The sequence below is a fragment of the Phymastichus coffea genome, unplaced genomic scaffold (genome assembly GCF_024137745.1).
Source record: "Phymastichus coffea isolate CEN01 unplaced genomic scaffold, Cenicafe_Pcof_1.1 PCOF00033, whole genome shotgun sequence".
Taxonomy (NCBI): domain Eukaryota; kingdom Metazoa; phylum Arthropoda; class Insecta; order Hymenoptera; family Eulophidae; genus Phymastichus; species Phymastichus coffea.
In genome coordinates, this window is record NW_026706844.1 from 3353300 (window position 1) to 3380616 (window position 27317).

A 27317-nucleotide genomic window follows, 5' to 3' on the forward strand; every position below is an offset into this window, starting at 1 on the left:
ATGATCACAAGAGGATCGATATTGTTACGAAAGAGTATGATAATGAAAAACTCATGTAAGAATTTCCAAATAGTTTTATTAACGTTCTTGTTCTTATTTCTAATATTTTACAATTAGAGGAACAAAATATCATACATTTCGCTAAAATGTTCATCAGAATAAAGCCTAGTTATAATGTATTTTGATAAAACATAAAAAACAGTAAACAGGGACTTGAAATTATTTCATGCAAAAATAAGTTGCATTAACCCCACAATTTGAACTCGCAAATTTATTTGGCAATATGGCAATATAATATAATTACTGTTTAACATTCAATACTTATTTAGAATCTGTTGGTGGATGACTGAATACACGCTTGTTGAATAAGCGTTTTTGAGGTAAATCGAATGAGCACCATGTTGAAAAATAATCATACATTTCATAGGTGTCAAGTTTATGCAAAAATATTAATTCCTTAAATACAACTTATTTAGGATAACAAAGACTTGATTTAGTATGAAGCAGTTTTTTACATTGCTTTTCAATTTTACAATAAGCGTAGACGTCGTACTTCTGGTATTGCTGTCCGCAAAGATCAATTTACCATTTTTAACAACGTTAAAAAATCTACTTTAGCATGACAATACTTACAGAATGAAACAAAGAAAAAAGAACTATTACACAAACAGTTCAACTAACTAATTTTCTGTTGTAAGTGTTTTGACATGTCAATTTGCTACTTGTTTTTTTAATAGTATAGATTAAGAGTTAAAATGTATTGACTATAAAGAAAACTTATAATAATCAGTAAAATATCAACAAAATAATATTTCGTAAAAGTACATCGAAAATATCCTGTACAATGTTTACATACAGGATTACACTCTAAACGAGTTCGGATGTCACGAATTATGACTTTTAGTGCCGTAAAGTTTTCATTTAACTAAGAATTGTCAAAATGAAAAGTTGATCGGCTAAAATGCATTACGTTGTTTTAATTAAAAATAAATTTATCTCAAATTTTGCAAATGACAATTTGCAAAATATATCCATACTCCTTTTACATGTACAACATTTGGAAACGTACGCTGCATAAAATTCAAAGGTGCGTACGTGTTTGCGGGTAGAGTAATTGCGTTAAGGCTATAGTTCTTTTCTGAAGGAACTATAAGCTTGAGAAATCTGGAAAGAAGCTTAGTTCAGCGTGTGGATGTCTATAAGACCTGACTCTACATGGCTCAAGATCTATTGAACAATTATATCAAAGACCATTGAATTGTTGATAGTAAGGCGTCACCGATTGTCGAAGTAGTAGCTTAGCCTTAGTAACACGAAGCTTGTTATAAAGAACCAGCTAGCTGGTATTGATGCCAAAATACGATATCTTTCATCTGTAAAAGTAAATGAATTTTATGCAAATCATTTTTTGTTATTATCGTTACTCATAACACAAATAAACAAAACAAACTCGGGATTTCAATTATAATACTTTGATATTATTTTCACTTTATATGCATGCAAGTGATTTGAGGAATAGGTTAAAGGGGATGAGGATTGTACGAAGCTTTAGAATAAAATAATACTTATGCTGAAGCATAATTTAAAGAAATCAGTCTATGTAATAACAAAAATATAAATACTCTATAGTACTAGTAACAATATACACCTACTAACTAAATGTAAACTGTACATTTGTATAAAAAATAAAAACGAATACAATTTTATACAAAAGTTTCGAGGAAATAATACATTAAAAACGTTTTATTTTTACAATATAAAAGAAAGTAAGCGAGAAATACGATGTATCTACCTACATAAAAGTATAAAAGGATAGCAACTACTGTAATACATTATAAATAATTTAGACTAACTACGAAGTACGTGAATCAATGATGGGATTGACAAGAGAATCCTTTATTGTATCCATATTTTCAGTCTTCAAATCAGCAGAACATTTATTGTTACCTGTCATTTGTGGAGACATTTTGATTGATGACCAACCAAGGCTCCTTTGCACAGCCATTTTCCATTTTTTATACCTCGTGTCGCGATCTGCAATAAATATAACCAATAATCATTTGTACCGATAGTATGTGAAATAAATTTTGAAAAATTAATCTACCTTCTTGTGTTGTAGTAGGTAAAAATGTATCTGTCATAACTAATTCCGCACCCTTTCCCTCCAAATCCCACAGTTCTATTTCAGCTGCATTACCAGCAGCTTTCGCTGCACCGAGTGCAGTAATATCAGGTACCGTTGATCTAACTAAAATTGGATATATGCTTTGTAAATTATCATGTCATTTTATAAAAATTCATTCACAATGTCAAGCGGTTACTTACAAACTGGTACTCCAGCAATGTCAGCTTGCAGTTGCATAAGTAAACTGTTAGTCGACATCTTGCCGTCGGTATAAAGTTTCGTTAACGGAAAACCGCAGTCTTTGAACATGGCTTCTAAAATATCTCTCGTTTGGAAGCAAACGGCCTCCAGCGATGCCCTTATTATATGGTCTCTCGTGGAATATGCCGTCATACCACAAATGATTCTACGCAAATAAGAAGATGCTCGTTATAAACTCTTTATACGTATCTAATCAGCATATATTCTATGCAAAACAATTATTTAAAATATTTATAAATACCAACCCTCTTGCGTCTTTTCTCCAATAAGGTGCATAAAGTCCCGAGAACGCAGGTACGAAGTATACATCGCCAGTATTGAAAACATTTTGAGCAAGATGTTCGCTCTCGTGTACGTCCTTCATCATCTTCATATTGTCGCGTAACCACTTGATCGCCAAACCAGCTACCGCTATCGAACCTTCCAATGCATACACTACTGGACTATTTGGTCCAAGCTGGTAGGCCACCGTTGTCACCAGTCCGTGTGATGAGAATACTCGCTGTAAATAATATAATTAGCAATATTACGAATACTCGATAATTGAGTTTGATAAAATTAAAAAAATGCATGTTTCTTACCTGAGTGCCAGTATTACAGAGTAAAAAACATCCACTTCTATATGTATTCTTTGCTTGACCCTGCTTTAGGCAGTTTTGTCCTACAAGTGCAGCTTGTTGATTACCTAATATCTAAAATATGCATTATATTTTTAGTCCCGGAATGTTTTATATTTGAAAATAGTTTTTAATCATTTTATACAAAAATCGACCTACTCCCGATATGGTTATATTCCGTAGTGGACCCACATTGATTTTACCGTAGATTTCAGAACTACTTCGTATTTGTGGAAGAATATTCATGGGAATGTTAAAGTACCGACACAGCGTTACATCCCAACTCATTGTTTCAATGTTCATCAACATTGTTCTTGAGGCGTTTGTAACATCGGTTATATACAAGCCTCCATCCTTTCCTCCAGTCAGATTCTGTTGAATTGTAAATTATACGTGGATTATGTATAAAAATTACAAAATTTTTATATTTTTCTTTTCTATTTGTAATTGTTTAACCTCAAATACTGATTGGACAATAACGACGAACCAATAAATTTAAGGCTAATATCAGCTTGAACGTTTATAAATATGTAGTGCTGATTGCGTATATTACTTAAATGTAAGTCAGTTTATCTTTTGATAACCCAGTGATGAATGAGTTATTAACATGTAACGAGCATTAGTGGTACCGGTAATCATTAATTTGAAAAAAAAATTATCTAAAGCCAGAGAAAAGACATTATAATTGACACGAAGAAGAAAAGAATATAGATTGAAAATACAATTAATTGCGATTTCCCTTTGCATCTAAAAAATTTAAATTTCTTACCCAGACCAACCAGGTATCTAGGGTACCGAACATACATCGCCGTTCGCGCATGGCTTTTCTCACAGCAGGTACATGTTTCATTAGCCATCGAATTTTCAACGCTGAAAAGTACGAGCTAACCGGTAAACCGCAAAGCGGTCGCAAATGATTCTTGTCGTTGTCTGGAAACCTTGCTACAATCTGGTCGACCATCTTGTCCGTTCGTATGTCTGACCACACTGCAAAAAAATTTTATTTCAGATAAATATTGTCGAATATTTTACGATCTCGCGAAACAGGTTCTAGAAATAAAAATCTTCATCTCATTGCTCTGTTTACTTTAATAAAATGCATTTCACGCTTTACGATTATATGAAATGCTCATCTCAAGGTCACTCATAAAAAAAACTCACAAATAGCATTATAGAGAGCATCTCCAGTCTTCGAATCCCAGACAAGTGTCGTTTCCCTCGAATTGCAAATGCCAATCGTAACAATATTCTCCGCATCCATGCCCTTAGTAGTCATCTTCTTAAGTACTTCCGAGATGCAGACGTTTACCGCCGACTTGATTTCTTTTGGATCTTGCTCGACCCATCCTTCTTGCGGTGTTATCTGTTCTATATCGATGTAGTGCGATTCTACTTCTGCTACTAACTTTGCATTAAAGATCTAAGGAAAGAGAAAAAAAAAAGTTGCAATATCGAGTTCTCAGAAAGAAGTGTTTTATCGCGTTGTAGCCGTGACAGTCGTGAATTGTTTTTAAGATACAATGTAACGTTTACAATGGTTCGTATATTGACGAAAAACCGTCGCAAGGTTGGCACGAATCGTTCAGTTCTGCGTCAAATCAATATGTCATCGAGCGTAGATGAAGTTCTGCTAGCAGGACGCGACTGCTAAGTTATTGAAGCCTTGCGGTCACAATAACGTCCGACGAGGAAAACGCGTCTGAGATCGATCTTTTGTGTACGCGATAAAGACGTAATCACTAAATCGAAGCTTTCGAAATTCTTCTACTTTCTCGTTGCACGCTAATATTTTAACGAGAAGTACTTACGACGAACCGAACGGTTCGCGTTCCGACGTCAATGACTCCGATAAACGAGCTGGGCTTGCTCGGCCTGGTGGGCATGGTTTCTGAAATTGATAAAAAGTCGTTTGTTAAAAGCTTTATCATATATGCTTAATTGAGCAACATATCGCACAAGCTTGATATGGACTCATCAATGTAGCAGTTGTCGTTTTGCAGTCTTTAAAGAAAAAAGTGTAATGGACGTTACGAAAATGTGTGGGAAAACCAATGAATTACAAAACTGGCAATTATGCCACGAAAGTAATTAATTTTCAAATTAGCATTTAATATCTGCGATACTCGGTGTAAAAAGTAACGTGTAATTAAAGACTGCATCTTTTAATTATTATTTTACAACAGCATAACGTGCGACGAGAAGAAGAGGCAGCCGATCGACGTAATTACCGAAACTGCACAAAGGAAAATGGAAATGCAACGTGTTGCGTTTACCTTCTCGACCTGCGAAAATCAAAGTGGAAAAAGATAGCAAAACAGCGAAATAGATGTTACGCGCACGACGAGACACAGCGCAATCGCTTCGAGCACTTGGGTGCGCGTGGCGTGTACACACCTCCAGGCGACGTCTGAACTCGAAATAAAGCAGCCCGCAGTCGTCGCGCCTATGCCATTCCTTTTCACGAAAGTCGCGCGCGTCATCGAGGCCGTCAATTCCATTGAGGAGGGATTTCATGCTTGCCATTGGTCGACGGTCGAAGGCTCGTCGTCACCGCCGTCTATGTGGTTAAAAAAATTCGCGTCAGAGACGCTCGCCGACTGCATGATAATTTCACAGATAACACAGAACGTCTCGTATGGGGACTGGCAATTTTCCGCGGAACGACGATTCCTTTTCAATCAATTACAGTTTTTATGGCAAAACAACCCTTTGTGAGGATTGAATTTGCCGAAATAAAGAAAAAAACAAAGAGCAATTAGATTTTATTGCGCGAGTGGTAGAGTATAATATTTGTTGTGATAGAGCGATTTCAACTTACAATTGTCAGAAATCTCGTTCAGAATCCGCAATCGTTTTCCTTTAAAAATGTCAATCCAATTTGCTTCCAGAACAAATTTACTTCAATTAAAAAGGTTTTCAATTTCTTTTTTCGCCAATTCGTTAGGTATACTCTTGTGGGTGTGGCATAATTCATCGACTTTGCTACTGGTCTTTTTTATTTAACGGATCGATAGGAAATCATAAAATTACACGGAAACCTGCCCAAACTCCTCGCGAAATTCGTCCGAAAGTTTCATCATCTATCTAGTTTTCGGAATAAAGTTAATTTAATGTATTCGAAAGAAAATTTGCACAACATTGCAGTTTGTGAGTATATATAATATAGTAATTAACGGTTATAATATTTATGTTGTCTATGCAAATGAACATGTAGACGCAACTGTATCTAAGAAAACATATTGCAATATTTGCTTTGTTAGGAAGTGACCCCATATTATCTTGTAAACAGTCCGTCTTTATTCACTAATCAACGACTCATTTTGTCGGAATCATTATATTGTTTTTGCGCTATTGAACTTTAGATTCTACGTATATACGCAGTTTAACGAGCGCGTTGTTAAAGCCCGTCAGCTTTATCATTAACCAGATACATTTTACGACCGTACATACGTTCTCTTGATAAAAAGTATGAAAAGCGATAGGTAAATGTAAATTCCCTACTGCAATATAAATATGTGATCGTGGGAAATGCTTTATCCGGTCATGATAAATATTACAATCTTTTCATTTGGAAAAGTAGAAAATAATCTATCGAATTATTATGTGTTTACAAGAATGGGGTTTGATCATTACGTAACATAAAACAAAAGTAGAAGAGAACAGCAGAATCGTAAATAAAAATTGGACTTAAGCCGTTTCGTAACGAAAATGTTATCTTCTCAGTGACCCTATATTCTATTTAATAGTTAATGAATAATACATTCCGGCAATAAATCAACAATTTCAGTTAAGTTCTAATTTCGCAAAAGCTTGCTACAACCGACGAGAAACGCGCGAGGAAAATAGCGAGAAGCCTCATCGATGAGATGAAACGACAAGCAGCGCAAATTACATCGAGACGCGCAGACGATGCGCAACTCGGTGAGAGTCATCGCGATTCGGCAATCAATCGGGCATCTTTGTTTTTTGTGCTGCGTATCATTTTTACATCTTCATCCCGGCACGTGCAAGTGTCTTTAGGCAAACGGCCAGACATGCCCCCTACTTCCTTGTTTCGTCAAATGCGCGAGGATTGTGAAATATTGTTGTATTTTATCTTTTCCGTGAAATGTAAATCAACCTTCTTTTCGTTCGCTTTCGGTTTCATTCGCCGGAACGTATCTGAGATAAACTTTGTATATGGCTGAAACCTGTTTATTTTTTATACTCAGCATTGTAGTATTGACTGCAGACGATTTAATCGTTTAAAGTTATTTAGTGTAGTGCAAACGTGAAAGGTGAGATGGTGTGCTGTGTTGTTCATTTAGATAAAAGTCTATGTAACGATTGATCTTAACATCTATCTACTCCAATGTGAGCTAAAGAGAATGACTTGTTAAACGAAATCAATATCAAAACTTAACAAATGTACGGAATTAGTTTTACGAAACTAATTATAGAACTGAGATTATTGTTCTAACGACTGTAATAAAAGTATGCATTGATAAATCTTCCATTCGCAATTTGTTATGACAGATCAAACTAATCACACTAAGATGAAACTAAAAAAAGGTATTTTATCAAATCTGACAGTCTTTCGGTAAATATTGTCAATAATTATATTCCATTACAATGCTTGGAAAAAAAAAACGGCTCATTTTTGTACAAAAGATTATACACAAGCGCAAATCAGTTGTCGTTGTTAATCTGACTGACCTGCGGGTAGTTCGGTTGATTGGCTTTCGAAAACAGTCTTGTCCTTGTCAGTGCTTCCTTCGCTCTTCTCACTCCCTTCGGCCATTCTGTTGTGCTCCGATAATTAAATCAGCAGGCAACGTTCGGCTCTCGCAGAACTATACGTTGCTGGCTGCAGACAAACTGGACTATCTGGAAAAATAAACACATATTTGTTTAAATTTCACTCGTTTAAGTTGACATACAACTGTGTTCTTTTCAAGAAATTACATATTCATGCGTATTTTCGTTTAAGACTAGTGTTTCATTGGTTTTAAGCTATTCTCAACTTGAATTGCTTGCTTAGGATAAAAAAACTAGACGCTTGTAACAGTTGTACTTGAGCAAAATTATCCAACTTTTTCGGACATTTCGAATGCAAATGTATCGCGAAAATTCATTCTGGTACGACATTGCGAATTTTAAATTTGATTGTATAAGTTTACGAACCTCATTTTTAATCGAAAAAAAATAGAAAGATCATTGTTATTTACAAAAAATTTTTATTAATAAAATTCTATAATAAGTGAAAAAGAAATATCCAAAAGTATAATGATTAATCGTTTTCGTAATGTGATTGAAAGGTTGTCAGACTATAGTATAAAAGTTATGACCACTTATTTATCGGTATTGCAATTGTCAAATTACACGTTGCATTGTCAATGATTTTTGTCTCCGAAAACTTTCTGAACAACCACTTGACGCCACACACACTGACGCGACAGAAAATCTCATATTCACGAATAATTCGATATCTTCGGCTGCGATATTTCCTTAGCGAAAATCCAAAACAAAAGGAATAATGCAACCATACACAACAAACCAGTTGTAAGCAAGAAGGAAAGAGATGAAGAACAAGAAGTTGTTGGCAGAAAGAAGATGAAGATGACGATGACGACGCGTCGACGAAGCAGCCAAGACTAAAGTTAGGCGTTTTTTGGGCCGATCGAGCGATTGGCACGTGAGCCGCAAACTTATAGTAGGTACATGCGCAGATGAGGAAATGAAAGGGACATGTGTCACGATTGCATAGTGTTGTTTTTACGTTCCTCTTTCTTCCGAGTCGCAGAACTGCTCGATAAAAATGATTGTCGATTAGAAAGAATCGTTCAACTGTTTTTATCAAGCCTGAGATTAAAGCGCGGAAACCTGATTTTGCAGGGGCGCGCGTTATCTAATTTTTTTGCTTTATCGACAATGAACTTACAGGTGGAATTTTTGGATTAGGTTGTGTCAGATACAATTTATCACTGAAATTGACTTCAAGATGACTGTCGGGATACACACACACACACACACACACACACACACACACACACACACACACACACACACACACACACACACACACACACACACATATTTGCGGATAACGCGTTACAATGGGAATGTAATAATGTTTTTGAAAGAAATTTGAAATGACAATTGACGAAAGTCTTAATTGTATACTTTGATTTGATACGTGCGAAAATATTTCTAAATAACATTAGATACGTTGAAAGCATTAGAAAATGATACTGTACTGTACGGAGTTATTATATTGCTCGAGGCAAGTGTCGAGGCTTATTCCATATTTCCATTGAATCGACATTCGAAATTTTGACAAAGTAGACCATTTTATATGAAAGAAGCAATTTTCCAATACAATTTCAAAAGTAATTTTAATGAATTATTAGACTTGCACCGATGAAAAAAAATCAACAAGCAAATATTTTGCTTCCACTATAGATACAAAAAACTACTATCGCAAACAATCGCTGTTCAAAGGTCTCATTGCGAAGAACATCCTGCGCGATGATCCAACAATGAATCGACATTTTCACAAGTGCCAAGGTACAAGGCTGAATGAAAAAGGTGGACTCGCCTCGGCAATTCGACCCGAAAGATAGCGATGAATATCGAGTGGACTTTCAACGGGATAGCGATTCGATGACGCGTCGCAGCTTTAAGAAATGAGATGAGCGAAAAATAAAAATAACGTGTTTGTCTTTTTCTGCTTACTACCATCGAGCGACATTTGGCTTTGAAGAAGCTCCGATGTTTTCTGATACGAGAGGCGGAGTTTTGATGAAATGTCGCATAAATATTTGCTCGAGCGAGTACTGGATGACGTCCGTCGAGCATTTTTAAATTAATAATTACTTTATTCTCGCGAGTAAAGTGTGTCATACAGTCACGATAAAAAGGAAATTGTCTAAAACGAATGGAAATGCGTACGCAACAAACGACAATACGCCACGCAAAAACAGTTTTACTCATAAACAGGTTTTGCATGCAAGTCTGTTCGATGACCGACTAAGCAGTCTTGTGTACGGCTAGAATTGCATATGCATTCGCCGACGTTCTCGAGAATAAAAGAAATGTGCAAATTGCAAAAAATGATAGTCGAAGTCACCTCCGCGGTCTGTTTTAAAGTAAATTATCGAAATCGAGATGACGGTTTTGGTGTATGTACGTGTGTACTGCACATGAAGTGGTCTAGAGTATCAAGGCCGCGTTCATAATGCGTTGGTTACCCGGGAAGCATCGGACTACCATGCAAGTACTAGCAGTTCGCCGGGCTTATATATCGCTTGCCGGGCGTTCCAGCCGCTCGCGAGTTGTCAGCGAGCTTTCGCCCGCCAAATACGAACTCGAGCGCTTGCGAGCCGAAGATTCGCAACAGTACCGCCATTCTCGCCGGCCGCCCCGATTTCCCAGCGAACACGAGCAACCGGACGAGTCGACTGGCACGTACGTCGATTTTTCGCGATGAGTTTTCGGCGACCTTTGGCAGTCGCGAACTCTGCCGAATCCAACGCCAAGACAGGTGAACGCACGCTCGACGTCCATCTGTCGGCACGTGGATTAACTACCGCGGCGCTTCGGCGCGATGCAACCTTGAACTCGCGCGCATGCACACGACTTACGCGGAAGCTCTGTCGAGAGTAACAATGCGGCATCTACTGTGAGCTTCAATGCTTTTTCCCCGCCTAGCTTTCCAGATATGGCTCTCCGAATCTCTTGGCAAATTATTAGACGTGTGTTCTGAGATTTTTTTACATACTCGGTCGACTAGGCATAAATATTGTTACCCACGCGCAATACGACCGTTGCAGTGTAGGCGTACAAAGTTTCTGTTTTGTTCTGAAAATAAAAAAAAAAAAGAAAGAGAATAAAAAACCAATCGAATGACGCAATCCATAACTCATGTGCGGTGCGTGTTGTATTTGAAATATTGATTCTTTTTTTAAAAGACGTTCAAAAGACTTTTTCACTTTGTTCAAGAAAATTCCAACGTTACTTGCAAGCCTTTCAATTTCGAGATTGTAATTTACAATTCGATAGATATCAGACAGCAGTGACCATTTGAAATAGCAATTGACAAATAAAGATTTGAGTACAGTCCTCGAAGTCTATGAAGTATGCAGTATTAGTACGTCGTGGCCTACATTAGCCAAACTTGACATTTGACTTTGTGGTTTTTGCTGCGTTTGAAAAAAAATTGGATGCAAGTTTACTTTGTAAATTTCGCATTTTGCACAATAACAGAAATGCTTACTGAAAATTCGATCCGACCGGATTCATGCCAATGAGAATTTTTGCTCGGTGAAATTGAAAATTATCAAACTCAAATTTGAATTCAAAGTGGCAAGTATCATGCAAAATTGATCGACTAAATATAACGCTGTTTGCATAAGCTCTTCACTTCTCAAAACAAAAAGTCATCCGAACGTCATAACCAAAGGCATTGCAAATTGACAATAAACCTGCTTGATTCATATTCACAGTAGCAACTGACCTATTTTCCCAGCAGCGGCGTGAGATTTGTCTCGATTGACGCACGCAGTTCTCACGCACATAACCGCGTGATAAGTTTCAAGGCTAGGCGGAGGGTGGCTATGTTGTTCGCTCTTTGCAGTGCCGAGAGCAACTCAAGGAACATCCCTCGCGGGCTTTATCATCTATACATACTCGACAAGCGGCGCAGTCGCGCTGGATATTACGTTGGACTTGACCTTTGCTTCTTTCAAGAATTTGACTTTTTTTTATCAGTATGTGAAACAGGTGGATCGCGTAAGTCAATAAGTTTTATGGTTATTAGTTTCGTTTCTTTCGTTGCAAAGTGAAGTTAACATTGGCGTGGAGCAATAACTAATCTTATTTTTTGTCGTAATGTCATTTAAGGTAAAGAAAAAATGTAAAGAAGCATAGGTCTACGAAAAAACTTGTATTTCAATCAGAGGGTAGTAAATAGTCAATATTTAATTCAAGAATGAAGAACTGTACGACATCGTAATTGAGATTCCGCCGACTCATCGCTCAAACGCGAATTCGCACTTATACTGTTAATATCCCCATTTTATACTACGAAATTTGAAAAATTTTATTTGTTAAAGTAAACATGATAATTTAAACAATAAAAGAAATTGGCATAATAGCAATATGTATTGCGATAAGCACGCCTATCATCGTCTATCTACTGCTAGTAGATTTCGCGAATCTAAGATGTCGTCTGCTAGCCAACCTACGTATGTACAATTCGTCACGTGCAAAACGATTTTGCAAGAGTAGTTTGATAATAAATATATCGCCGGGCATTCGATATCGTTAATGCAATAATAACATATTTTCTATTTACAATATAGCATTAAAAGATGATAGTGCTTGTACCAATTTTTGGTGTCAATTATTTCTAACTTATTATTTAATTTTAACTTTGGTAATAGATTTGTTTTTTCGATTAATCGCCCAGAATGTAAGAATTATACAATATTAGTCAGTAAATTTCCATAAAGTTTAAATGAGTCGTGTAAATGATTTCAAATATAACGTTCGAGTTAAAGATATTTTGTCTCTGTATGTAATATAAGAACTATATACGTTACTACTGAAAAATAAGATGTGCTTGAATTTAATTTAGATCAACCACAGATGAGTTAATGTTCAACCGTAATAATATTTTCTTTTGCCATAGAATGCTACTTTTTTAACCTAAAAGTATTTTGTTTCCTATCGTTGCATTTCAATTTTATTTGAAATATCAACGTATACTATAAATAATTATATCAAGAAATAAATTAATGGAGCTTACGTAATCATAAAAAAAGAAAATCTTAAAACATAAAAAGAGTAAAAAAGGGCTCTGGCCAAAACTAACCTTTTAACCGACAAGTGCTTTTCTTCGATCGTAATACAGCTCAGACACTATCACAATCACGAAATCATGCCAGTTCATCACTCCGTATTTATTAGTCGCTGGCATAATGGTGCATCAAATTTAAAAAAAGCCAATTAATGTCATTTACAAGTCAGCGAAAAATAGCGCCGGAATTGATAACGGAAACGCACGTGTATCACACACCCATGTAAATCGCTAATACCTTTCCTCTTGCACTACCTATACGAAAACAAAACCACAAAAAGAAAAATTTTAGATCTACATTGAAATTGATAAAACATAAAACTGGAACAAAATGGTAGTCGAGGAAAGAAATGAATTATATGACGAAAAAGGAAAAGGTAGGTACGTTCATTTTGTCTAAGGGGTAAATTTTTCACTTTCGTTCACAAGCAAACTGCAGACTACTACTTGTGCAAGTAGCAAGAGAGAAAATACACGACATGAAGGGAATCGCATGTTCCAAAATATTCAATCAGGCTGCCAACATTACAGTGGCAATGATGTATCTCTGTTAATTGTTAATGTGCTATATTCTGAATTTGGAAAAACAATGCATAATTATTCTAAGAAATTAATTATTGTCGTTTGTTTACATCACTTTCTATTTTATATTTAACTTTTGGTTAGAAAATTGCATACATTCACATTGAACTTGTGGCAACAATGACCGGAGAATGAGTGTCTGCTGCAGCCTGCACACCGATTTCGTGTTCTGCACATGGAGTCCTAAAGTTTTTATTAATCATTTGCAACATTTTCGATAATAATTTTCAATTCATGTTTCGGTTAATCACAGGTATGTTGAATTAACGAAGTACTTAATGGGAGGATGTCCGTAAATGCAGCTAGCACAAAAACAGAAATAAACGAGGATCCACTTGAGCGCATGTTAAAAAAGACTGGTTGCATTGATTTACACTATCAATTGCAAGTAAGACATTTGATTTAATGTTGGCAGATTAGGTGTTCATTGAATAAACTTTATCATAGTTATGAAGGATAAAATTAGGAATAATCTATTTGCATGCAAAAACAACTTATTGTAGTTTGTAACTCAAACATTAACTCTCTGTATTTATATTGATAAATTATTTTGCAAATAGATCAATCATTAAGTGTTTTCCTTTTTATATTTATATCATTGATTTCAACAGAATAATTGATTTTAAAAATAAGTATTATTTAAAAATTATAAATCAATACATGAAACCAAAATTCAGTTTATGAATATACTTTGCAAATTGTACAAACTGACTCATGAAATATTCTTTGTATTGTAGGAATGCTTTTTTGAGACTCAAGATTGGAGAAAGTGTCAAGATCAAGTAAAAGAATTTAAAAATTGTATGCTTGCGTATCAAAAGAAACAAGAAGAAAAATACAAAAATTCATAACATGTCGCTATTTCCAAGAACTTTACAAAAAATGGTCCTGATTGTTCGCACAGATCTAAACATGAGCCAGGGAAAAATAGCCTCTCAATGTGCACACGCAGCAATCGATTGTTATCTAAAGTCAAGGCAAGGCTTCCAGAAAATACTAGCTTCTAAAACATGGCTAGTGACAGGTCAACCTAAAGTTGTCCTAAAAGTAGATAATGAAAAAGAACTTTTAGAGATAGCAGATATGGCACATAAAGCAGGACTCATAGTCAGTGCTGTGAGAGATGCAGGCAAAACTCAGGTAAAACCTGGGACAATTACTGTTGTAGGAATCGGACCAGGTTTTGTAGATAGAGTTGATAGTATCACACAGCATTTGAAGTTATTATAATCTCTTTTATTATATAGATACTCAAAAGAGATAAATAGTTTTCAGATATTGTGAACTTATTTACTACTTGTGCATGTAGATATTTTTGTTGGTTGAGACAAAATATTATTTTGTATTCTCTTCAGTATATATTTGTTTACTATTTATCTCTTTCATAAAAGTTATGTATGTAAAAAATAAATAAAATTTTGTTAAAACTCTAATCACAGCATATTTCTTAATAACATGTTTTCTATTTAAATATTTGTTATTCTGTAAAGTTTGAAAAAATGTCATCTGTTTAATATAAATTTGAAAGAATATGTCGTGTACAAATGTTTCTATCTGTTTAATATGCTTGAATTCTTAAATTTATTGTGAAGTAGAAAATTTTATAAATTAAATGTTTTCATAAAATTTCAGTAAATTACATTTTTTTAAATAATATACGATTTCACCTGCTATATGATAATTACTGTGATATAGAATCTACAAGCAATGTTCATAAAAGATTATGATTTTAAATAGCATTTTTATGAAAAATGTTCTACTTTATATTAAAATACTATTATCTATATAGTGTAACTAAAATCAGTACAAGACTGACATAATTCAGCTTTAATTTGAAAAATGCTCAAAATATCTTTTATAAATTACTTTCTTTTCAACTATTGTTCTCAACCAAATATTATCGAAAATGTTGATTCTTATAAATTGAAATTGACGTAACAGTATTACTTTTTCTTTTTAAATTAATTGTGTTTGAATTACAATTAATCTGAAAATTGATTTTGAAATCCTAAATTTAAAGTTTACATACATTTTTTTGTCAATTTAAATACTGAAACTTTTAATCAATGATCTTGATATATTTACAATGTAGTTTAAAAGCCACACAATACTATAATTAAAGTTCTGTTTGAATGATAGACTTTTCAATTTCCACATATGAATAAACTAGAATTGTTCATTTTTGTCTTTCAAAACTACTTTAAATACGTAGACAAGATACATGCTTCGACATACACAATGTAAAAATAATTACGCTATAAGCAACAATTCTAAATTATGAATTCTAACGCCATTATCACATATTACAAAATAAAATATTTCTATGATAATTATAGCTATTAAATTGACAATCATTACTGTTGAATTAACAATTTCTTTGGTGTAAAATTTTTTCAGAAAACCACAAAATGTGGCTTTTGTAATTATGAACAGTGTATTATTAGTTTAGCTTCGTATACCGATTTGCTTTTTCTGAAGATTTGGTCATAAATTGAATGCATTTTATGGTTATTCAGAACGTTAATTATTCCTTAAAATAATAAAACTACTTTTGTGCTAATAATTATTACAAACTTATTTAATATTAGATAAAAAAAATATTTATAATGGAAAATTACAAAAATATACGAAATAAAAAATGCCAGATTAAATATTCAACAGTAAAAATCAGAGAACGATCGATTCTTCCTTTGAGATAAGATGTTTCTATATAAGCGCAATTTGACGCTAGAAATTCGTAAGTCAATTTGCGTGAGTAACAATTGTTGAATAAAATAAAAATATTTACAATTTCGGTCTCCAACGTGAAAATCTATAAGCAATTGGAATGGATAGTACTTTCGAATACTTTAATCATTTTGCCAAAATTATATCGTGAGTCGTTTCGAGTTTGTTTAATTGTATATTTGTCTAATAGAAATTGATATCAAAGGATAGTAGAAATCTCATCAGTCTCAAGAAGCATAAAGCATATCTTACACCTTACTTGAGAATAATACCCATACTTTTGGCAAATATACATTACGTCATCGTTGCATAGTTATATTCCATTTTGAATTTTCATTATCCATTCTTTTCTCTTGCTTTATAATTATTTCCATTGTCATATGAAGTTTGACGCAAAGATACGCATATCTTTTACATATTACTGTCCTACTTGATTGATTAAGTTCTTAAATTGTAAAGATAAAAGTTGAATAAACTGTCGAGAATTTAGCATTTTTTTAGCTTATTTTCTAAGATGGATTTTAACTTTACATTTTTAGTAGACTATAGAATATATAAAAGTTTTTCGCCACAGTCAAATGTAAAATTTTCATCACAAAACGGTATGTCAATAATTATACTTATAAACCTTATTCAACAAACTCATATAAACTTTACATAAAAAAATATGAAAAATGAATTAGATTTCAATTATTTTGTAAATTATCATCCAAATTGAAAGAATTAAAAGTAAAGCAAGTTAAAAAATTTACATTTAGGACGGAAAAAATATAAAATTGTCTATGTTGACGAGCTCAATCCTTAACAAGTGACTCTTATGTACATTCTTAAAAGAATTTATGCTATCACTTTTCGGAGCTCTGGTTCGACGTAATTGTTCAATACATGGGGCGCTTCATTGAACTCGTCGAGTTCATCACCATTATCAGCTCCCTGGGCAAGAAGAAAGTACTGCTCACTACGTGTTGGCCAAAGTAGATGAGCCATCACACAATAAGCGAAACAATCTACTGAGTAAGTAATACCTACACAATTTCGTTATGTTTTATTAGGGAAGAGAACTTAAAAATCATATTTTCTATTTAAAAATCATGTTTACCTAATAAAAGTTTAAATCTCCATAATGCACTAACTTGAAGAGCTATAAGGGCTATGACTGGCAGGTAAATAAACCATACCAACGACGATGCACCAAAATGAAGTAAGAAATTAAGTTTTTGAGTATTGTGCTCATACATCATAGTGTTTCGAAGTTCATATAAGAACCAAATCATGATGATACTTCTGAAGAAAAGTATAAACCATCCTGGCCACGTTTGATATTCATCAATATCTTCTATTATATCTACTTCCATCTGAAAAATTATTTTGAATGATTAATTAATTTTGATTGTGATTGATTTTTTTCTGAAATCCAAGTAATTATTTTTTTAATTTAAATGTACCATATTCCAAACATATAGTAGTATATGGACTACTCCATAACAAAGCCATATTGCAAATACCAAAGGCTTCCAAGATAATTCCTGTCTAGTTACAGCCCAACCTTTGGCTAGTAAAAGTAACAATAACATAAATGAAGTCTGTAAGATTAAAAATGATTAATATTGATTTAAAATTGAAGATTCACACTTGAAAAACCCATACTTGAATTCAACGTCTTACCCTAGATAAAATATCAAAGATATCACCAGCAACTTCCAATTGTACATAACCAACACCATCAAGGGCAAATTTAAGAACATGAGTTAAGATTAAACAAAGACCCATGAATTCTAGAAGTAAACTTGCTGTGAAAAGTCTTGTGACAGGGTGCTTTTGTAAGCGCACAGCATAGAATTGTATAGGTACTAGGATGAGATAGCACACAAAAAACAACAAATAAAGTTCAATTGTATTCTGTCTATCATAAGAAAACTGATAAGTCAGAACATTTAAAGCACTATTATTGGGATTTCCATTAACAAGCCACACATTATATTCCAACTCATCTTGCTTATCATAATATTCCCACCTACAAGTTGTACTATTTCTATAGCAAGACACTAAACTAATGTACCAAAATCGTGGTTGCCAAGTATTTTGAATTGTATATGTAAATTGATTTCCACTAATCACATTCCAAGATACATTTTCATCTGGGCATAACTTTCCTTTTGGACAAGGTACTCTCCTAAAATATGAATTTGATTTTTAACATATGGTGCATTTTGTTTTATATTATCGTTACAAAAAAATATTTTTCATATATTTTACCTCAAATAATCTTGACCTTCATCGTTGCATTTTGAGTCGTATGAACTCTGATTAAGCGTATTAAACATCATGGCACATGCAATGTTCTTATTTATAATTGTTCGATTCCCATAATACTCAAGAAAATGACTGCGATCCAAGACAGCTAGAGTTATATTTTGTGAAAAGTTTGTTTTTCCTGTAATATTTCCAAAAATATAGCCATAAGTTTCTTTCTGCCTATGTTGATCTGTCTTTTGAAAGCCAAATTTAATGAGGAACTTGAAGAAATCTTTGGTGTTGAAAGTACCACTGATATGTGTTGTACTAACGTGGTTAAGTAACAACAGTAATATCAGTGGTGTCAGCCACATTAATCTTAACTTTTTCAAACTCATTGTGGTTGATTGCTTCAACTGTCAAGAAGTTGACGCAAATTTTCTAGACATTTTTTCATCAGCACATCTGTTCCACTGCTCGAACATTCATAGCTAGGGTTCTCAATTCTCCTTTTGACTTCTCTTCATTTATAGCTATAAAAAATAAATGAAAAAATTACTTATTTCAATGAAATGATAAATTTAAGAAGTGAAACATGATTGAAAAGTAGTTTTCAAAAGTAACAGAGTTTGCAAAAGAATATTATGTTCATAAGGTTTAAACAATTTGCCAACATGGACACATTGATCTATGATTTCAACTATGGATTAATCCAACACAACAAAATTTCAGCCATTACGTGTTCAAACAGTAAGAAAGTCGACGGTATTGCATAAAAAATTCAATCTCAAAGACCTAGAAGTCCTTGTAACCACATTTGTATTGTCACCTACACGTATATATCAAATGCACCCCATACGAGCATATTCGTCATCTTATACATACTTAGGTATCTTCGATAACATACACCAGGGTCATGGTGAAATATTATCACATATCGGTCGAATCATTCTTGAAGTAAAAAAAGAAAAAATTACTTACTTCTCGCAATGCTTTTCCATATTGTTATCTTTCGCTCTGAGCAAACTTTCAAAAATAACCTAAAAATTGACAGCAGCCTGGACGCTTTCACTTTGTTTCGTGCAGCTGCGTGACTCCGACTACATCGAAGTTTTAGTTGTTGATAGCGCTCATGCAGCTTTTTTCTCCGTCAAAGAGAGCGCGCGAGACGGACTTTTGAACGGCGCCGCTTCCTTATTGATTTTCCCCGCCCAGAAGGCATGCTCGAAGCTTTTTAGCTGCGCTGGTCGCCCGGAAAATTACGCCTGATATAATCGTCTTTATTTTCATCTGGAATAGTATATATTATATGAATTACTTTGCGGCTTGTGACTGGCATATATCGTTACTAATATGTCACTAGCTGAAATGTGCTTGAATAGAATGTAAATTTCCACGTGATTGTTAAATGTGCTTTTATTATTCTATTCAATTAACGACTCTCGATTTGATAATATTATATATTTTTATGTGGGTTAACAAAATATTACACTATGACATTTTTTATTGATTTTGTTTTTATACTGCTGAATTAATGTTAAATATAATAATTAATTATTGATATGGTAAGATTTCATGTCAGTAAAAACTTAATGAATTAAATTTCGCTATTGTTTTAAGAAACACTGGAACACTGAAAATTCATAAATTAAATTTAAATTGGTTCGTAGAACATTATTAAATTAGCATTAATGTTTGCGATCTGCATAGTAATAAATATGTTTGCGTAAGATTTCGGCAATAATTATAATACAAATACTATCTATGAAAATATATGAATGATTCAGACAAAAGTAACATAAATTCTTTGTTAATTTTTATTTTAATTAATGAAAGTATATCCGTACATCATGCCATTTTAATTTCTTTTATCATAAATATCGATCAACAATTTACTAAATTGTCTTATATCGCTGATATAAATAGATATTTTGTACAAATTATTGAATATTTCATATAAACTACGTAACACTAACAAATTATTATTGAAGCACTATGTTTAAAAATTTGTCTTTTGCTTTGTGTTTGAAAAAATCAATTTTTCAAAATTCAAATATATATAAATACTGTATTTAGAAAGCATAATATTGATTTTAGAATAAGCTATTTAAATTTTTCATTTTGAGTTGTCCATCTTTTTTTTTATTTCTATCATTATACACGCACAAACTTATAATTTCAGATGTACATATATATCGTATTCAAATTTGGTACGAATGTTATTACTATTGTTACATAATTGTGGAGTTTTATTTGCGCCGATGAAAATATGAATTTCTATTAATTTTTGAATCGTATTACAGTATTTAAGAGAACGGATAGAATAGATACAGAGGAATAAAATCAGTGAATTATTGCCTACAATCTCACGAGCACCTTACGTGCGTCGCCGTTTCGAGATTCCGCCATGGTGTCGGGTAATGGAGACTAGACTCCCTTGTAGAGGTCTACAGCACGCGAAAAACTACCGATAAGCCTGGCAAGATCCGTACCAACTGTCTGTAGTCACAAAGGAGGCATGCAACTTGTTTTCCTCTTGTTCTGTTAATATCGGAGATGAGTTGACTTTGAAAATCGTAGCTGTCACGACGCTTTCGATCCCTACAGCATACTTTTATTCTTTGGATTCTCGTTCACTGTACCTCGATCATAGCTGCAACATTAAAAAAAAGTCTCCGTTGAAACTTTGTCGAAAAAATTTGAATCGCCAGTTGCAGATAAAAAATCACACGACGAAATTGTTTTTATCTTGACCATGATGCTGAGCTATGTGCGTACCTAAGCAGAACCGATTCAAGTTTGGGAAAGAGATATTCATATTTTCATGGACACAATCGACAAAGTGAAACTAAATAAAGTGTTTCAAAGAGAGTGTCACGCATTGATTTTTCACGTCCCTTTGTAGTTGTACGTTGTTCTTTTAGCAGATGAAAGCGATAATATATCATAAAAATAAATCATTTTAAAGTTTAAATGATCTCAACAAAATTAATTAAACAAAAGCTAGCTTCAAATTTTTTTTACATTACCTATAAATTTATGCTTCACTCAAGGTAACAATGAAATGGGTCCATCCCGACTGCATACTATTTCAAATGAGCTCGTTATCATTGAAAATGCTTGAACCGTTTCAGAGATATGCGCGAACAAAAAAAAATTCAGGTCGAATACAGAAACTCCACTGTTTTGAAGTTGACAAAAAGGAATAACGCTTGCCGAGCATAAACAATTAGCTTGCTGAATATTTTTTTAATGAAATAATATTACGATAAAAAAAATTTATATTTAAAATATTATATGTCACTAATGTTTTTGGTAGCGTTTTTCAACTTAATTATGGTATAAACACATTTTAATAGTATGTCAGAATAATGAAACGTTACATTTTTATCAAATCGACTGGAATTGTCTGGTTATCTTAAAAATCATCTTTAAAATTCAAGAGATATGAAAATAAGCAATAAAAAGGACGTAAAATTCAGGCTGTAATGGCCCAGCAACAAGTTGCCCTTGGAGAAATTGCTCGAGCAGCCTGATTTTCTTTTCTGTCAGATTTTTTTTCCCAAGCATTCTTTTCATACCTCTCTTTTTTTTCGGGGTTGATTATCGTGTCACTCGAAAACTGACTGCACTGATGTAACGTCCTTTTTTTTTCTTCTTGCCCCACTCCCTCTCGCCTATAAAAGAAAATGAGCTCATTTACGATAGTCCTTATTTTCCTCTCACAGCTTTTGTTTTTTTTCTTAATTTTATTGTATTTTGATAGCCCACTTAGGATCTTATTGGAGTGCTTCGTAGCGCATTTGAAAGTTCACAACGAGATTACTTTGGAGAAGTTTATTGGTGCATTGATTTAGGAGAAGTCGCGAGAAAAAAAAATCCGTAACTTTTTAATCATACAATTACAGGAAATTCGTGTCACCGAACAGTTGACAATTAGCAATATTTGACCAATAAATACTACGAAAGACACTAATGTCTTGAGGAAGTATTAAAAGTACGTTTATGAATCGTTATTTCAATAACACATCTGTATAATATAAACTATCATTGATATAATGGTAATCTATTGAAATTAAATAAATACTACACAAGATTTCCAACAAATAATAAACAAAAGATAGGTACAAAGTCATTTCATTAAATTGAAGTTTCCTTTCAGGTAAATTGAAAATTTGACGATAAAGTATTATTTCAGCGAGGCACTGTCCCATTATCCAAATGTCTCGTTATCACGTGGAAGCGTCGCGGCAGGAAAACGCGCAGCAACAGCAGAAGCTCGGCCGAAATTCCGTAGCTCTGCAGCGGCGGTAACGTCATATCAGGCGCCGAGTGCGCACAGCGCTTATTTATGCAAGCGGAAAGTGCGCGGATAAAATCTCATCCCCGCGCGGCGTGGCGCGGCGGTCTCCGCCCCTCGCGCCACCTGTATACCTATGCATTATTTGCACTCGTTGCCCCACTGCATATATGTACTTTTCGAATCTCGCTTGAATCCAAATTTCGAATCTACGAAGAGGGGGAGAGGGGGTAGCAGGCTCTCGGCTGCTTCTGCTTTGGCATTTCGCTTCGTTCCTTATCTCTCTGTTTGCTTCTAGACCGCTGTAATCCGCAGCTGGCTGATGCTAATATTTTGGCCGCTTGACATCAACAGTACGCAAAAGTGGCGATAAGAAATATTTGTAATTTTCATTTATTTGCGTATATTGTTACCATTTATTTTCTTTAAAAAGATTCGATCTCTTGGAGAATATTGCTATCAGTCACTTGAAAGCATTTAAATGATGTTATCATCAATTATTATGAAAAGATACATATATAAGCGCTGATTAGCATAGAACAACGAAAAAATTGTCTCTTTCTTAGTTCGGTAATGAAAAGGATTCAAGGCGTTTTGTCAAGTTTTCCCTTGAGCACGCATATGCGAGAACAGAATCTCTTCTGGTACAGCAATAAGTTTTCGGTTGGATCGTATCGAAGCAATTGATTACGATCTCATTCTTTTTTTCACTCAATTACTTGAATGCGTAATAAAGAACACTTTATAATTTGAAATATATTACGTTGTCGCGTCATCCTAATTCTGATTCGTAATTAAATAGCAAACTGCAATTTTACAATAATGGCAGTGCGTCGCTATAATATTTTATCATCTACTTTATATGAAAATTTATATTAAAGTAGTTAGTAAAGTAACAACTCTAATTATAAAAAATCTATTAAACTTTATTAGGAAAATTATTATGATACATAAATGTTACACATTCATCAAATTTAATTTTATTAATGAGATAACATTAGTTAAGAAAAGCAAGTAAATACGTCAAAGCATACTCGTACATTTGCATATATTTCATTTTTATATAATAATTTATAAAAGCTAGGTGAACCCTACATGGGGATTGCTATGCGAAAAATGCTGTAATTTGTCACCAAAAGTGGAGTTTTTATTAACTGAAGGCTAATTTTAAAGCTTATGACAATGTTTGATTACTTTCATCTAGCTCAAGCTATCATAATTTAAAGTAAGTCTCTTTATATCGAGTACAGATATAAAGTGAATCCAGTAAAGGACTATTTAGAAAAAGATGCTTTTTATCAATCTAAATCATGTGTGAACCTTACAAATGATATGCTATCAATATTTCTAACAATTTATTATGTAAAACTTAATTGGTACTATGTGAAAATATATGAATAAACATTAATTTTGAAAAATAAAACAATATTCAAATATTTTGTTGATAACTTTAATAACTACATCTATTTTGGCTTGTTTAGCAGTTTTATTATATATATAGGAAAGAGTGGCGCGCACCACCTAATAAGTTTCACCAACTTGATTATTATACGTCGCCAAAAACCTCAATCCATTTCGCACTCCAATAGCTATCGTTAGCAACTCAATGACGTTCAATTTGATTTCCTTGCCAATGTCGGCTTTTGTGAGTAAGGAGTACATTAGCGCTAACAGAACTGGTGAGACGTTCGCTCGTCGCGACAGTTGACTCTACGCTAAGCCGCGTGCGCATGTTTACTCGACTAGGCTCTCAAGCCGGCAACACATGCACACGCACGCACGCACGCACACACACACACACGCACACACACACACACACACACACACACACACGTACAAAACAGACATTCGACCGAATAAGATGCGCGCGATGATTCATACTGACAAATAATTAATGGCCCAAACAAACTAATTGTCAAAATTATTTGTTTGACTTTGTACATAAATTCAAAACTGGAACGCAACAAAAGTATCGTTGTGATTTTTACTCATGGTTCATTATTCGTGTTTGATATAGTTCCATTTCAGGTACACCCGAACGAAAAAAAAAAATTAAATAAAATAATTAGAACGGTATTTGGCTTTGTTTACACGCCAACAAATATCTAACTAACGAAAACAGTATCATTCGTAACGAGTTAACAAAATATAAATATAAGTTAATTATAATCAAATTTTATAAAGATATTGTTTGATTGAGCGATGAACAAGTATTACCTCATTCCTCACATTAAAAAATTCATGCCAGTATTATATTAGCGTGTAGATAAATATATTAATTTTATTTGTCATTTATCTATATAATACTGATTTTAATAATAATATAATAAATTCCTAGGTGATGGATTTTTGATGAAGTAAAAGACGACGAAGTGAATGTTGTACCGCCGGTTTATAAGCTAAGTAACTCGTATCCGTTCAAGGAAAATTTGAGTAGCTGGAAAATGCAATCGTTTTAACATAAAATGATTGCTATAAAACGGATTTTACAGTCGCAGGCATTTTAAATACGTATTACCGTCGTTACTTGACATTAACAACAAAATATCACAGTGCACAGTACGTGTGATTGTGAATCAAGATAAAATATTATACGATAGCGAAGAATTCAAAGTTAATTTTTTTATAATCCCTAACTGCATTATTCGGTCAATCAAGTGTGAATACTAGAAAATTTAAGGAATAAGTTGAAATTTACGTTCAGAACGACTTAAAGTGCGTCAATTAATTCCGCTTGCAACGACATGATAATTTGCCGCAATCATCAGTTATTTTACGTATTTTTTCAACTGCTACCTAAAGACACACATAAAAGCAAACAAACTGCAGTACAATGGAACTTTTATCTGCAAGCGAATAAACAAAAATTATAGGATCACAGGCGTGAAACCGAAATAATCTGCGCGGTTTGAAAAGTATTTTTTTAATCGGCCTTTTGCGAATCTTCATTGATAGACAAAAAGCACATAAATTGCGCTGCTCTGATGATACTTTTACAAGGCACAAAACTGTTGAAGCGTTATGTTTTTGGTAGAGTTAATGGTCTCTTTCCTCGTATTCCGTTAACGTTTAAAGACTTTCTATAGACAAGGAGTCATCGGGCGTAGGACATCAGAAGTTTACCATAGTGAAAAAAAGATAGTTATATGATATTATTGCACTAATAATATTAATGTAGTAGATCCATATTTGTTATCATTGCTCGCATCCTGCGCAATGACAGACATATCTATATATTAAACAAATAATTTGTTTTTTAACTTAATAATCTTTATACACATCCGACGCCCATTGTCCGACCTTCGATGTCTCCTTACGTAGAAAACTTTTTAATAATTTCTCGCAAGAGTCATATGCAGTCGATAAACGAAATTGATTGGCGCTTGCCAACTTTTTTTATCAGTAAAAAAAATCATGATTCCCACGGAAATAATCTAGCAGATAACAAATTAATTTTATTAATTGTTCGCAGTATGCGCCAAGGGCAATTTCTCGGATGCGAGATAAATAGTATGCGTGTGCGATTTGATAGCATGAGCAATATTTCCAGCGGAAAAAGATTACTTTGCTGGGGAAATTGGCTTCACGGGTGTTTAAACGTCAGCTTGTTTTTGCAACGATGATGACGACATGCTTAGAAAATTTAACCATAATATAATAATATCTGATAAGATCATTGACAAACAAGGGAATTTCTTCATAGATAAATGAGCGTGTACGTTCAAAACAAATCATACGAGTATGAACGGTACTCCAAAGTAGGAAAATACCTAGGTAATGATCATGTTTATCAACTTTGTATATTCATTTCGACGATCACTTTGTAACCTGTGACAAATGTAGGGTATGAATACTCGAAGAGATGGATGAAAGTCAATGTCTAAAGAGCTTTCAATAAAAAATACGCGATATGTTAATCATCGATGAGCTCTCTCTCTCTCTCTCTCCCTCTCAATCTATATAAATTTTTTCACTCGGCGGATTGGGTTTTTGAAAGAGCTTTTTTCGTCACTTGTGATTCAATGCCCATTTAATCGTACAATTAAGAGATGCGAGATCAAACGAAACGCCGATGTAATTAAGTTACGAAGTCGTTCGCGGAATCAACGTACCGATATGGAGAAAGATAACTGAATAATTTTAAAGACCGAGAGACGGAAACGTGAAACAACAAACGAACGGACAGTTGAAAAAGGTCGTTTTTGAAATCTCGAAGGCGTCGAAAAAAGAAAAGGGTAGAAGGGCGATCGAAGCCCGTGCAATGAATGTCAACTTGAAATTCAACACGTTCCGAATGTCCAGCCACTGGCAGAGCTTTCATTCACATTCCCTGCGTGACTGTGCGCACATACGAACTTTCGTACATCCGATAGTCTCAAAGCTCCGAGCTTCACCACCCGGCTACGTGTATGTACATATGCATGTGAACATTTGCACGGTGGAGAGTCCTTATCGGAAACAGACATACAGGCAGGTAGAGAGAGAGAGAGAGAGAGAGAGAGCAAGTGCGCAGCTACTCGTTACGCCGATAAACCGAAGCAAATAGAGTGGCAGAGTTGCTGGGCTCACGAGTCGTTAGATGCGATGGCGGGGTGCGAGAATCTGATAGCATTGCTGACTCCGCTGTCGCGC

General features: G+C 34.0%; 2 protein-coding genes across 8 annotated transcripts; both read right to left on the reverse strand.

Moving 5' to 3' along the window:
- Positions 1-56: 56 nt before the first annotated feature.
- On the reverse strand, positions 57-13701 carry LOC131663294 (glycerol kinase). Of its 5 annotated transcripts, none has more exons than XM_058933622.1 (12): positions 12857-13701; positions 7699-7869; positions 4812-4891; positions 4165-4423; positions 3773-3990; positions 3163-3375; positions 2968-3078; positions 2632-2888; positions 2326-2531; positions 2105-2248; positions 1948-2034; positions 57-1373 (listed from the first exon to the last, which is right to left on the reverse strand). In XM_058933622.1, exons 2-12 carry the CDS (start codon positions 7781-7783, stop codon positions 1276-1278), a joined length of 1758 nt encoding a protein of 585 aa, XP_058789605.1. In that variant the 5' UTR covers positions 7784-7869; positions 12857-13701; the 3' UTR covers positions 57-1275. The 5 variants fall into 5 exon arrangements, with proteins under 5 accessions (XP_058789605.1, XP_058789604.1, XP_058789606.1 ...); XM_058933621.1 differs by lacking the exon at positions 12857-13701 and adding an exon at positions 11498-11620; XM_058933623.1 differs by lacking the exon at positions 12857-13701 and adding an exon at positions 8531-8638.
- A 962-nt stretch (positions 13702-14663) lies between these two features.
- LOC131663295 (transmembrane protein 145) lies at positions 14664-24388 on the reverse strand. 3 transcript variants are annotated; one of them, XM_058933627.1, is made up of 9 exons: positions 24225-24388; positions 21967-22062; positions 20878-21038; positions 19367-19675; positions 18407-18918; positions 17816-18323; positions 17596-17733; positions 17250-17505; positions 14664-17175 (listed from the first exon to the last, which is right to left on the reverse strand). In XM_058933627.1, exons 5-9 carry the CDS (start codon positions 18781-18783, stop codon positions 16988-16990), a joined length of 1467 nt encoding a protein of 488 aa, XP_058789610.1. In that variant the 5' UTR covers positions 18784-18918; positions 19367-19675; positions 20878-21038; positions 21967-22062; positions 24225-24388; the 3' UTR covers positions 14664-16987. The 3 variants fall into 3 exon arrangements, with proteins under 3 accessions (XP_058789610.1, XP_058789608.1, XP_058789611.1); XM_058933625.1 differs by having other exon boundaries at positions 24204-24388; XM_058933628.1 differs by lacking the exon at positions 24225-24388 and adding an exon at positions 22514-22734.
- Between the last annotated feature and the right edge of the window lie 2929 nt (positions 24389-27317).

What these genes read in the sequence shown, in the direction of transcription:
- LOC131663295 (XM_058933627.1), bottom strand. Translation starts at nt 18,783, where the DNA reads ATGAGTTTGAAAAAGTTAAGATTAATGTGGCTGACACCACTGATATTA. An exon ending in GAAGGTCAAGATTATTTGAG is followed by an intron (nt 18,324 to 18,406) that starts GTAAAATATATG and finishes TTCATATTTTAG; the next exon opens with GAGAGTACCTTGTCCAAAAG. An exon ending in TACTATATGTTTGGAATATG is followed by an intron (nt 17,506 to 17,595) that starts GTACATTTAAAT and finishes ATAATTTTTCAG; the next exon opens with ATGGAAGTAGATATAATAGA.
- LOC131663294 (XM_058933620.1), bottom strand. Translation starts at nt 5,526, where the DNA reads ATGGCAAGCATGAAATCCCTCCTCAATGGAATTGACGGCCTCGATGAC. An exon ending in CGCGAACCGTTCGGTTCGTC is followed by an intron (nt 4,424 to 4,811) that starts GTAAGTACTTCT and finishes CTCTTTCCTTAG; the next exon opens with ATCTTTAATGCAAAGTTAGT. An exon ending in CATTGCTGGAGTACCAGTTT is followed by an intron (nt 2,249 to 2,325) that starts GTAAGTAACCGC and finishes ATCCAATTTTAG; the next exon opens with TTAGATCAACGGTACCTGAT.